At 33.6% G+C, this 12830-nt stretch overlaps 2 protein-coding genes across 5 annotated transcripts in view; one reads left to right on the forward strand and one right to left on the reverse strand.

Moving 5' to 3' along the window:
- Positions 1–12830, forward strand: part of LOC141456691 (kinesin-like protein CG14535) — a 483780-nt gene that overhangs the window by 34941 nt on the left and 436009 nt on the right. For all 4 annotated transcript variants that reach the window (XM_074132885.1, XM_074132886.1, XM_074132883.1 and 1 more), the window contains exon 2: positions 1404–1510. In XM_074132885.1, the coding sequence (XP_073988986.1) occupies positions 1410–1510 (101 nt within the window). In that variant the 5' untranslated portion in view covers positions 1404–1409. The remainder of the gene's footprint in view (positions 1–1403; positions 1511–12830) is intronic.
- Positions 1–12830, reverse strand: part of LOC141456695 (probable cytochrome P450 6a13) — a 428549-nt gene that overhangs the window by 33341 nt on the left and 382378 nt on the right. The gene's annotated exons all lie outside the window — the stretch shown is intronic.

Raw genomic sequence — 12830 nt, forward strand, 5'->3', positions numbered from 1 at the left:
GTTTGCCGGAAGTCTTCGATGAAATAAGGAAAACAAACAAGCGCCGTCGGATCAGCTGTCACACATCTCGTCTAACAACCGACTATTTGAGCACTCAAAAAATCGAATTAATGGGCCATCCGCCGTACACTCCTGATTTGGCACCAAATGACTTCTTTTTGTTTCCGAACGTCAAGAATAAATTACGTGGACAACGATTTTCGTCGGCAGAAGAAGCCGTTGATGCATTCAAAAACCATGTTTTGGAGGTGTCCCAGGTGGAATGGAAAAAATGCTTTGGCAAGTGTTTCGAACGCATGCAGAAGTGTATAGATCATAAAGGAGAATATTTTGAAAAACAATAAAGTCATTTTCAATGACAAATTAATGTTTTTTTATTATTAGACTCAAAATATAAATAGTGCACCTCTTATATGCCACGATGGACTTCTCTACAAAACTATAATATATCCAAACCTTTTTACTTGCAAGCTATATTAGCTTCTACAGCACAGGACGTAGGACAATAGAACATTGATTAATTCTCTGGCTTCAATGAGTTAAGATTTTGACGCTTATTAAAAATAATTCAGTACAAATAATAACAATTATTATTATCATCTTAAGGCGCCACGGTAGCCGAGCGGTTAAAGGCGAGAGCTGTAAAGCTAATATGTATTGTGGTACTTGGGTTCGATTCCCGGTCTTAGGCCTTGGATTTTATTTAATGGTTAATAAAAGAAATTAAAGTATGTTTACTAATCGCCTCCGTCCACAACACCTAATTGGCCTGAAAAAAATAGGCAATTACTTTACTTTATTAATGATCCTAAATTTATTATCTTAACTGACAAGTAATATAAGCAGTTCCAAATTGGAAAACCATTGGGAGCCTCAAAAGAGCTCAAAGAAAATAGTAAATAAACAATGAATAAGTAAAAAATAAGAATAATAATGGATGATGGTTTGGTTATCGATCATTGTTAATAAATTACCTTGGTGAGGAGCGGTCAAAAATTTTGAAGAATTTTTTGTTTTTTTTTACCGACGTTTCGACAGATTTACCCCCTCTTAAGGGGTAATAAAAAATTTTAGAGTTGTATGTTTATTATTAACCTAAATTTGATTATCCTTCAAATAGAACGACCATCTAAACTACAATTCAAAATGATTATTTAATTATTTACTATAAAAGGCCTTGAAAAGTGTTCTAGGATTAAAGCTAGGCAAAGATTTATTGATGGTTTAAAACTCGGTATGAAATAAATAGAATTAGTAGAGCCCAAATTACCGTCACCATCAAACACAACATTACCATACAATATACCTTAAATATGATAGATGTTTTATTGTAATGTTTGGATATTATCAGTAGTTAGACTAATTTTTATTGAATTAAATAGGTGTTTATTATTTATTTTCAGAACATCATGGACAAGGGAGGAACAAAGACCCAAAAGAAAAAAACTTCAATGGTTCCAGTACCTTCACCAAGAGTACCTACACCGAGGCCACCTCTTCCACCATTAAGGTCAATATTAAGAGAAAGTATAAACTCTTTAAATAGAAAAGTAATAGATATATTAAATATACCAATTTTAGTTAGATAGTTATTAGTTTCTTAAACCATGTATAGAGTTCTCTAGCTAGCTAGTATCGCGTTTCATTCAGAGAGTGCAGCACTATGTTCATTTCTGATTATACCTTTTCTATCTTTTCTCAAGGCGCCGTTGCGTATCCCACCTTGTCGTCGCAAACTACACTTTGTAAATGCCACCTATTAAGCTCTTGTTGCAGTGGAGAGGTACTGGAGGTAAGCAACTACACTTAAGTCCACTATACATTATACAGTCGCCAACATTCCATAAGAAATACTAACAATTGAGGGCATTTAGTTTCTTTAGGCCAGTATTCCTTTGAGGTATAATCTACTTTTTTTCTCTTGGTACAGTAAGATGAAGTATTATGATAGTCTCAAAATGTGTATGTAATTTAACGTGGAAATTGGACAAGTTTTGAGCTTCATGGGTTCTAAAATTAAATCTAAAAATCGGACTAAGTAAGGAAATATTTCAATAGTTCCAGTAACCTTCACTAGGAATATCTTCTCCAAAGGTCACATAATAAAACACCAGGCTGCGCTAAGCGCTACATGATTAATCCTGCACATTGAGGTGTAACTCATGAGTTCATCTTTTATTTTTGAAAAATCGGATAAAACCACTTTTTTTTCGGGTAAAAGATTGTTTTGTGAACTTTATCTTTTACGTTATAGATTTAGCTTTACATTTAATTAACGCAGACTTGAATTCTGTTAAGGTTAGTAGATTTTAAAGATGTTCCTTGTTTAGTTCCTTTGTCCATCAAGATTGAGATTAAAAATGAATGATTATAAAAAGCACTACATGTGTCTGTATGTTTATTATCTTGCATGGTCAAAAAAAAAAACAAAAAAAAAAAACGCTGATAGTTCGACTTTTGTATTATGCATGAAGATCGCGTTATAAGTTTTTTTGGTCAAAAATCGATCAACAAGAAGTGTCTCTTCATTAAATTGATGTTTTAATTTTTTTAAAATGTTACCGAAGATTTTCTTTTAGTATGTTCGTTTTTCTGAAAGGTTTCTTCTGTGCGGAAGAAGGAAAATTATTTCATTTTGTCCTTATAATGAACAAAATATGTAGGAGTTGTAATTTGTAAAATAAATGATTCGTTTTTAATTTGTTATTGGCTTCATTCATGGAGATTCATAACTTTTATTTGAAACAATTTCATAAAATCTTCTGAGAAAGTTGTGACACTTAAAACAATTGAAGAATTTATTAAGGTGCAAAAAATCATGAAAATAGATCTTAAAAGGGGGTTCACGTACCTTAAATCCTTATTTCATTACGATGAACATAGAGAAAAATGCACCAAAATAACTTTTATTATAGGGAAACGATTTAAATGTATTAACAATTTTGATTGGTTGGAATAAAACTTTGAGAATTGCAGTTAGACAATATCGTGTAAATGTTCCTACCCACAACTTTTTTTTTTATGCAATCTGTGAACACTTATGCAATTTTAGCTTGCCATAAATTCTGAATGTCGTTTAGTGCTTGGATGAGATTGCCTAAGTAGAATACTTTATAGTCATGACTCTGGCTTTGTGTGTGATAAAGGTTTGTTGCGTCGAACACATAGAATGTCAGAATGAGTAGATGGAAGGGGCATATGGTTTTATTATGCCTGATGTACGGCAATGTCATTAAACTTCTCCTGCCACACAATCTGCAACTTCCATAAAGCTTTGCTCTCCTAGACATATATACATATATATATGTATAAAATATACGAGGGAACTGTACGGGCGCGCGCCAAGTCAGTGCACGCATTCCAGCCTGCAAGACACGCACAGTTAGTTGAAATGAAGGGTTTCGTTGGCTCTTAATACAGCGCTTCCACAGTCGTGTATGTAAAGAGAATATAACCCGTTGTCGAATTGTCAAGATGTGCGCGTCTATTTACTATATATATATATATATGAGTTGGGATGTGTGTTGTTTTATGGCGTTTGTGGGGGACAAGTTTTGGAAGCGCAAGGTTTTTGTTGTGCAGCATTGCATGCGTTTCGGTTTGTATTTCCTCGTAACACTGGATTGCATGTTGTTGTATCAACCACTACGCCATATAACCCCTTATACTCACACACATACAATCCTGCCCTTTTCTAGTTAGCTGATTGGATTAAAGATGGCCGCTCCACCTAACTGTACGTCGCTTATCAGATATTGTTGTTTGCGTAAACACATAATATATATTTCTTAGTAGCACTTCCTGCCTTCTTTATAAATGTTTATCGTTAAATTAAACTCCAATAAATTATTTTTCTCCAGGACAGACACTAATCCTGTATTGTCTAATTGTTTACTTCCATGTTTATTATGAAAGAGGTGTCATTGCATTGTAATAAATACTAGCCTCAATTTTTTTTATTTTTTATATAACTATTGAAATAAAAATTAAGTCTCGATTTTTTTTGCAAGCTTATTTATTAGCTCTCCACAACCTCCTAGTTCCAAAAGTTTATTGAATAGTTCAAGAAAATCTGTGTTTTATTCACATATTTGGCATATTTCTTTAATTAACTAAAGAATAACACGCAAATCTAAACTCGTTAAACGAAAATTCTTTCTTTCGAAATTGGTACCTAACACTCATTTAACATCATTTACCATTTACTTCTTTCTATTTTATTTTATTATTGATAATGTAAATTTTATATTTTTGAATATAGTTCTTAAATAAATTAATATTAACCCTCAAACCACAAGATGAATTTTCCCGACACGAACACCAAGGTAGGATCGGATCCGACCCGATACTATATTTTCTTGCTTTCAGTGAAAAACTCAAATATAAATCAAAATAACACATTTATTTAAAATGTATAATTTATAAAATGTATAATTTTTTTAATAAATTGTATAATTTTGTGGCACCAATACATGATTTCTTCATGTGGCATCTAAAATAGACTAATACATGAAGAAATAAACTTGAACAAGGAACTTTGTCTCAATAAAAATAAAACAATTTACAAAATGCTTGAATGAAAATTAAAGTAAAATAGCTGTGTGGTAACTAAATTATCGCATCGTTACGGAAAAAACTCATGTGTTTGTTCGTCATGAGGTCATGACCAATGGGAACAAGTAGGAACATAAATTGTTTTATGTTCTCCACATAACATGCGTTTTACACTCGAGGCATAAAGCATTCCCCTTCTTATCTCGTGAGGAGTCACAAAAATCACACCTCCTTTTCTTACAGTGCGCTTCCCTCTTAAGATCCTCGGAGGTTTTGGCTTTTCCCAAATCTTCTTCTTTTCCCAACATCTTTCCAATCGTAAGGCGTAATTCCTTTGGAAAACGCTCGTTTTTCAGTCTTTTTTCTATTAGAGGATGCGTCAAGGCAAACGCAAGGTTCTTGAAAAACGACGAACGTGCATTTCCAGAGTAACTTTCTTCATTTTTATTCCACTTGTACAGGACTAAAGGTATAACGTTAATACCAAGGTCGGGTCGTATCCGACCTAGAAACTGACTTATTGAAAAAAATAAAGACCTAGAGAGCGGAGTGACACTTACCGAATCGGCGGAAACACTTTGGTCTCTTCCTAAGGACTCACAGAAAGGGTATACCGAGTCTAATCGCTAAGAGTTAATTATGGGGGGAACAATGGAAATATATTTTCGCATCGGGTCGGATCCGACCCGCATCTTGTGGTTTGAGGGTTAAATTAAACGTTTACAAAAAATCGTACTGGATTTTTCTTATGGTAGGTGAATTCCTTTCATAATGCCGACTGCATTTTGAAGCCAACTTTTTTGCAATTAATCACAGATTTCTGCATCAATTTTTAAAGTAACCCCTATGCATTGTATACCTTTCGAAAGGTGATTGTATGTAGATGTTTTTCCTGAACAGTGCACGGTTTTTTCATATTAAATATTTTTGAGAAAAATGAAGTCAAAGTTTTTGGAACAAATTAGAAACTTGCTATTTCTTATGTTCGGGCCACAAAGTAAAATACTTAATATTATTATTTTGGAATACAAATTAGCTTATTTAAAAGGAAATTTAACCTTCTTTCTAATGAGCTTATTGAAATTGCTGTAGCTTTAATAGTTTGAGAAATATAGGCAACTTTTTGCTAAAAAGTAGTGACACCTTGAAAAAACATAAAATTAAAAATATCTATAAAACAGAGCCGAATAAAGCCATAGTTTATATGAAATTTTTTGTTGCAAATGATGCCCAGAATCGGCTCCCGAAGTTACGGTAGACTTAAGCTGAACACCCTGTACAGTAAATATTGCATAATATTTAATATTATTGCTGATAACTGGTTCTGTTCAGTTAAGCTGGTCCATGAACTAGGAAAGCTAAATTTGTCTTACTCGGAGACATTATGAAAAAAAGAAAAAAGAAAACCCCTCTTATATAATTCCAAATAAAGAAAACTACCGTCGGAACTTCATTGTTTGTTTTTACTGGCAACAAAACGGTGGTTTTTTGTACCAAAACAAAACAAGTATGTTACACTCGCATCATGGTAATTCGGTACTTGCAGAATTATAGGGGAAATTTCTTTTTCCTTTAGGACTTTTTTTTTCTTGGAATGAACATCTAACTTTAAGAAAATAACGTTTTTCAGTAAATATTATTTTTTCTGCAACCATGTAGGGAAGTTCTCATTACTCAATTAAAATCAGCTGTGTAATGCCCAACTTCCCACACTAGTGGGGGAAAAATTCCCATTAGTGTCACTTTCCTCACTAGTGAGTGGAAAAACTTTTTTGTGCTTCCTTGATATAAGAAGTTTTGTTATTAACATAAATATTTTCTGTAAAACTTTAATAAGCTTATTTAACGTAACTAAATAATTAAAAAACGAATATTAAATAATAAAATAAAAATTGAAAGGAATATAGAAATTAAAATAATACTTTAATAAATATTAGATATTTTTAATTATAACAGTTAAAAAGGTTATAGTGTTACCTTATAGAAATTTAAAATGGATTCTAGTGATGCCTGTTTAGAAAACACTCCTCCATCAATAAAAGAAACAGCAGAAAATGTAATAAGTAATGTAAATACGTAAGTAATATAAATAATTGTAATATAACAATAAATGTTTATAATAAATAAATTACTTTTTGTAGACTGTAAAAATTAAATTTTTAATTTTATTAGTTAATAAATCTAATGGATGCAGAAAAAATATAATATTTAACTCGAGTGTTAAGTATTTTCCTCACACTCAGCAATTTGCACTCGCCTCGCTTCGCTCGCTCGTGCGTGCAAACCCGGCCTCGCGTGAGGAAAAGTACTACTTTCCACACTTGTTAAATAAATAACTATTTTTGTTCTTATTTTTTTGTAACTTAAAAAAATATTGCAACTTTTGCATTTTTTAACTTTTTTGTTTTTCCTAATCTTATGAAACAAATTTAACAAAATATTCATCATTTTCGTTTGCTAAATAAATTTTCTAAGAAAAACTAAATCGACTTTAATAAATATCAATGACCTTTTAAAAGTAATGTGCATTTAAAGTTTCGGGTCAAAGCTGACCCGACGACACCAATTGAAGTTGAAATTTAGAGGATACCAGTTAAGGGTTTAAATACTGTATTTATTTTTTATTTATTCTAAAAGCGTCAAAGTTTTAAGTGATTGGCACGCCAAGTATTCCCAGTATATTACCAGCTAATGTTCCCTGCTTTGCCGTCAGTTCTATCACTTGGACAGTCTATTAATAATGAATTACCTAATCCATTAAATTTCTAATGAGCCAAGCTTAATATTAATCAATCTTAACAATATGGGTTTTATGCAGATAATTTGGCACGTACAGTATTACATCTAGTCTAAATTCCTTGGTCCATTAACGTTCTCCGGGATAAAACTGTGCCAAATGGTGCAGGTCACGGGATACATCCAACAAGTCAACATATTTTAATTATTATACATTTCATAAAAAAAGTGACATAAAATAGCTTACCTTTTATTATGTAGATTTCTTTTTGTGATTAATGTAATTACTAGATACACTAATTTCTTAACATTAATTATTTCTGAGTTCAGAAGGCTCAAAGCAATTTTTGCTGATGGGAATTCGTTAAAAATGTTACAAAACACCTATTACTCACAACTAGGTTCCCTGATTTTTCTAGGCTTCTTGTTCCTAGAAAAAAGCATATTTAGTATTTCTTATAAAAACATGATTCAATATTATTTATAAATAATTGTTTATTCCCCCTCCTAAAAAATAAGGTAAATGTCAGTATAGATTGATAAAGCAAAGAATTAAATGTCAAAGCAAAAAGCAATTTTTTATTAGGTCAGGCAACTAGAATTGACGGATATTATGGCGAACATGTTGAATTTATTTGTTTTATTTGTTTATGCGTTAACTTGAGCGCGAAAATCTCGTTAATTTTCCAATTTGTGAGGTTATTATTGCCCTAATTGGTTACATTATTATTAAAATACAGTAACCGGGATTCGGATTAACTGGGATCATGTTGAGTCAACGTAAGAACACCTGGATTGGCGCCGAAACAAAAGTTAATTTTCGGGTGGCGACAGGAAAATTTTTTGTCTTCCGATGTAACATAATATTGTAGGCGTGGCAGCAACTCTTTTATACCTGATTTTCTTGAAGGGTCATTATGTATGTATGTATGTAAAAAAAAAAACACAGAATGCATGCCTTAGTCCTGAAGAAATCGTCCAGAACATCCGAGAAGAAGGAAATGAAATCGACTGTAGAAGAGAATGATCACCCAGGAATATCCCTGGATGCAGCATCGAATTCAGTTGCTGAATTGATTGAATTTTTTCACGATAAGGACATTCCAACCAGTGACAAAGTTGTGCTTTTTAAATTGCGTACACTCATCAGAGAGTGGTCGTTTGGTAAAAAAAAAAGCGAACAACACTTGAAAAGTATTTTTCAAAAAATAGAACGTCAAAAAAATGAAAATTTTTAAAAAAACAAAAAATATGTATGTAAAAATTAAAAAAAAAGGTTTGCCGTCTAAGATAGGAGTTGATCTCTGGAACGAAACAGTAATGTATTACTATGTAATACTGTGTACAAGGTGTGTTCAAAAAGTAACGGGAATTTTTAAATTTCGCGGGTTTGGAGAGTCTGATTGTAAATTTTTTTTTTTATTATGTTGGTACACATGCCCCTGAAGTACGATAAAATTTTCAGTAATATTCATTGTTTACTTCTTAAGTGGCAGCCGTTAAGGTTAGACGTGTTTTTCGAGCTTGGCGATTTTTGTTTGTTAAAAAAAATGGATCAAAGAATTTGTATTAAATTTTGCGTAAAAAATGAAATAAAGTGTGTGAAATGTTAATAAGGCATATGGTGAGTCTGCTATGAGTAAAACAAGGATTTACGAGTGGTATAAGCGTTTCCAAGATGGCCGCGAAAACGTTGAAGATGACGAACGACCTGGACGTCCAAGCACATCAACAACCGATGAAAACGTGAAAAAAGTGAAAGAAATGGTTATGAACGATCGCCGAATCACAATCAGAGAAGTCGCTGATGATGTTGCCATATCAATTGGCTCATGCCATGAAATTTTTTCGGATGTTTTGGGTATGAAACGTGTGGCAGCAAAATTTGTTCCAAAATTGTTGAATTTCGAACAAAAACAGCGGAGAATGGAAGTTGCTCAAGAGTCACTCAATGAAGTCGACAACGATGCGGATCTACTGAAACGTGTTATAACAGGTGACGAAACATGGGTTTACGGATATGATGTCGAAACTAAGGCTCAATCGTCCCAGTGGAGGCATTCTGGATCGCCAAGACCGAAAAAGGCTCGACAAGTGCGGTCGAATGTGAAAGTTATGCTCACTGTGTTCTTCGATTTTAATGGCATAGTGCATCATGAATTCTTGCCACAAGGTCAAACAATCAATAAGGAGTACTACCTACAAGTTCAACGCCGTTTGCGTGAAGCAATCCGAAAAAAACGCCCGGATTTGTGGCAAAACAATTCATGGATTTTGCACCACGATAATGCACCTGCTCACACTTCATTGCTTGTTCGTGAATTTTTGGCCAAAAACAAAACTTTAACAATGCCCCAGCCTCCATATTCGCCAGACATGGCTCCATGTGACTTTTTTCTATTTCCAAACATAAAGAGAACATTAAAAGGCCGTCGTTTTACAAGCATAGATGACATTAAAAGCGAATCGCTGAAAGAGCTGAAAGCTATCACAAAGATCGAGTTTCAGAAGTGTTTCGAGGATTGGAAAAAGCGTTGGCACAAGTGTATTGTATGCGAAGGGGACTACTTTGAAGGCGACAATATTAATGTAGATGAATAAATAAATATTTTTTTCAAAAAACGAAAATTCCCGTTACTTTTTGAACACACCTCGTATTCGGTTTAACCGGGATTTCAGTTTTCCGGGGTGGGTCATAGCTGGAGGTCAGCCCGGTTAATCGAGGTTGTACTGTATTACCATTTAAGGCGACAGCAGGGTTAAGAAGAAGGAGTTTGCCAAGTAAACAATTACGATGTAAAGTGAAACCACGATAAGCAAGCTTTTTCTTTACATCTAGCACTGTGATTCCATATTTATAAATTATTTTCGATTTAGAATCACCCGAAAAACAAACGATTTCGTTGAAATTGGTGCCCCAAACACAGTGCTATTCCTTAGAGAAGAAAATTTACTACAGAATGGCGGAACTGTAATGGTAGACCACTAAATAAGTGCAGCCTTTCAGAAAGATGATATTGTTTTCTTTGTTCAAAAATACAAAAAAAATAACAGTGTACCACGGCCATATAGAGATGTACTTTATGCAGCACCAAATAAAACACATATATGTGCAATATAAGACGTGTTATAGAAGTGTACAGGGCACCTTGGCTAGCTACAGACAAGCCCAAGTCGAGCCCAATGGTAATGCTTATTGCATGCTGTACTTTTTCTTTTAGCCATGAAATATTCAGAACACATCTTTAAGGGGGTCCTCCCTGTCTTACTCCAAGTATATCTCTTTCTTCCCCGCTCTTCTGACTTACCTTACCACCCTCTAAGTGCGCATCAACTTCCTGATTTACATGTTATGAGCTGGATGACACGTTATAAATCAACATACATACTCCATACTACAATCAACTTATTTCTTCCGCACCTCCCAAGTGACTGCGGCGGCGAATTTTTCATTTCATTTAATTTTTTACATTAAATAAATAACGGGGTGCGATCATTGAGTAGATTCACACAAAGAAACTGATAATCACAAGGGTGTGAAAGATCTTTCATTCCATTTTTAGAAGCTTTACTTTTGTTCTCCATTAAATGAATAATAAGATGCTCGTATAATTTTGGATATGTCGCCCAAGAATTACGCATTAAATTACAGCTGGACATCGAAGCCAATATCTTGGGTTTAATTCGTAATAGCATGCATATTTGTTGTATCCCTTGGATTACAGGTTTCAGGTTCGCTCTTCTTTCAAATCGTTTCCAGCTAAACTCTCTTGTGCTTCGTCCATCCATTTCTTTCTGGGTCTTTCCTTCTTTTGCCCTCTCTTCACTTCCCTGGGTAGTCTTCCTTCTCTCATTCTTTTCATACGTCCAAACCAGCGTAACCTCAGCTTATCTATTTTTTCCGGAAGGTTTTTTTTAAATTCTTTCTCTTCTGAATTTCCTTGCTAAGCGCCTCCAAATGCCAATTTCAACCGCTAGCAATTGCTCTCGCACAAAGGTTTGGGTAATGGTCCATATCTCCGCGTCATACGTAATTACGCTTTGGAAGCATGCACCAAAAATTAAAGTATTTGTACAGGGAAGTATCTCAGGGTCTCCACAGAACTGAATTAAGTTAGGCTATTCCTTTCCTCTCCTAATCCTGCCTGAATATCACTTACTCAGGTACCTGCTCATCAATATAATCGATCCCGAGTATCTCTCTTTTAGTCGCCTCTTATGAAACTAAAATCAAGAGAAACACAATTACAATGGAAATGATGTTGGAAATCAATTTTGTAATATCAGATAGTTTGAGACACTTCAAGATAGATGATTCTCCGTGAACGTAATGAAAATTAAGTAGAAAAGCTCTCAGTTCTATCTAGCGAATTCTATCCCAAAATTTAAATAATAAAGTGCTTGGCCCAAAGACTCTGTAATTGTGCGCCATAATCTGAAATACGAGTATGTACTCTAATTTATTTCATGTCATAGCTTTCATTTTTAATTCATGTTTCCCTTTTTAAGTTTTACTTTTGTTTGCTTAGTAATAACTAGAGTAAGATTGATTGTTTGTCTCATCTTGATAAAAACGGACATCCTTGCGAATGTAATTTACCTAATAGGTAATAATTAAATATGCAATCAGATAAATAAATATTGTCAGTTACCTCTCTTATTATAATATATTTTAGTAAAGTGCGTGCCATGTTTAGTTCCTACAGTATATAACCATTTTGAGAAGAATGATCTATCATGCTAACAATATGCATGCATGCTAACAGACCTTGATTGATATTTACAAAAAAACGATTAGATAAAGCAAAGAAATCTATACTGAACTAGATTTTAGCGAGCAATATCCTATATAACTTTTTATTACCAAAATGAGATCATTTTCAAATGTATTTACGCTGAATACTCTTCTGAAAAATGTAATAGTATTCATTATACTTAGATAATATTATTTATTCTGTATAATTAATTCTGTTATATTTATCTGACAAGTAATAAAAGTCTATTAATGCAAGATTCTATAATTTTAATATGTGGTGCCGAAGTTCAAATCCGTAATAACAAACGTGTACCGGCAACTGCTGACGAAATTAATGTCGAAGGGAGTAAAGTTTTTGCAATGGAAAAAATATCTTTTATGGTTGCCATATTTATCTTATTAAAATTGAGCAAAGTAATGGCCTGCTCCGAGCGAGCCTCTGGGATCGGATCATTACCAGAGTTATTCCACAAAGAGTTGAAATGTGTTTCCTTAGGGACGATCGCCAGCTGTTGTAGAAAAAATAATTCAGGAAAGAGATGAATGGCCACCCATAATTAGTAGATAAGATTTTTATCGAGAGCTGAGGAGCTCTCCAGTACCACGAGCACGGTGGTGGATAGGAGATATCCCATTGAAGTTGAAAGGTCAGTTTGAGTGCATTGAATGAGGATTCGTGGACCAACCGAGAGCTTTCTTCGTAAAAGAAAAAAATGTCTTCCATGGTTGTTGATATATTTATCTAGTTAAATCGATGCAAGTCTTATTACTATTTCCAAACGAA

The sequence above is a fragment of the Rhodnius prolixus genome, unplaced genomic scaffold, assembly GCF_049639745.1.
Source record: "Rhodnius prolixus isolate KJV_2025 unplaced genomic scaffold, Rpr scaffold_10, whole genome shotgun sequence".
NCBI lineage: Eukaryota > Metazoa > Arthropoda > Insecta > Hemiptera > Reduviidae > Rhodnius > Rhodnius prolixus.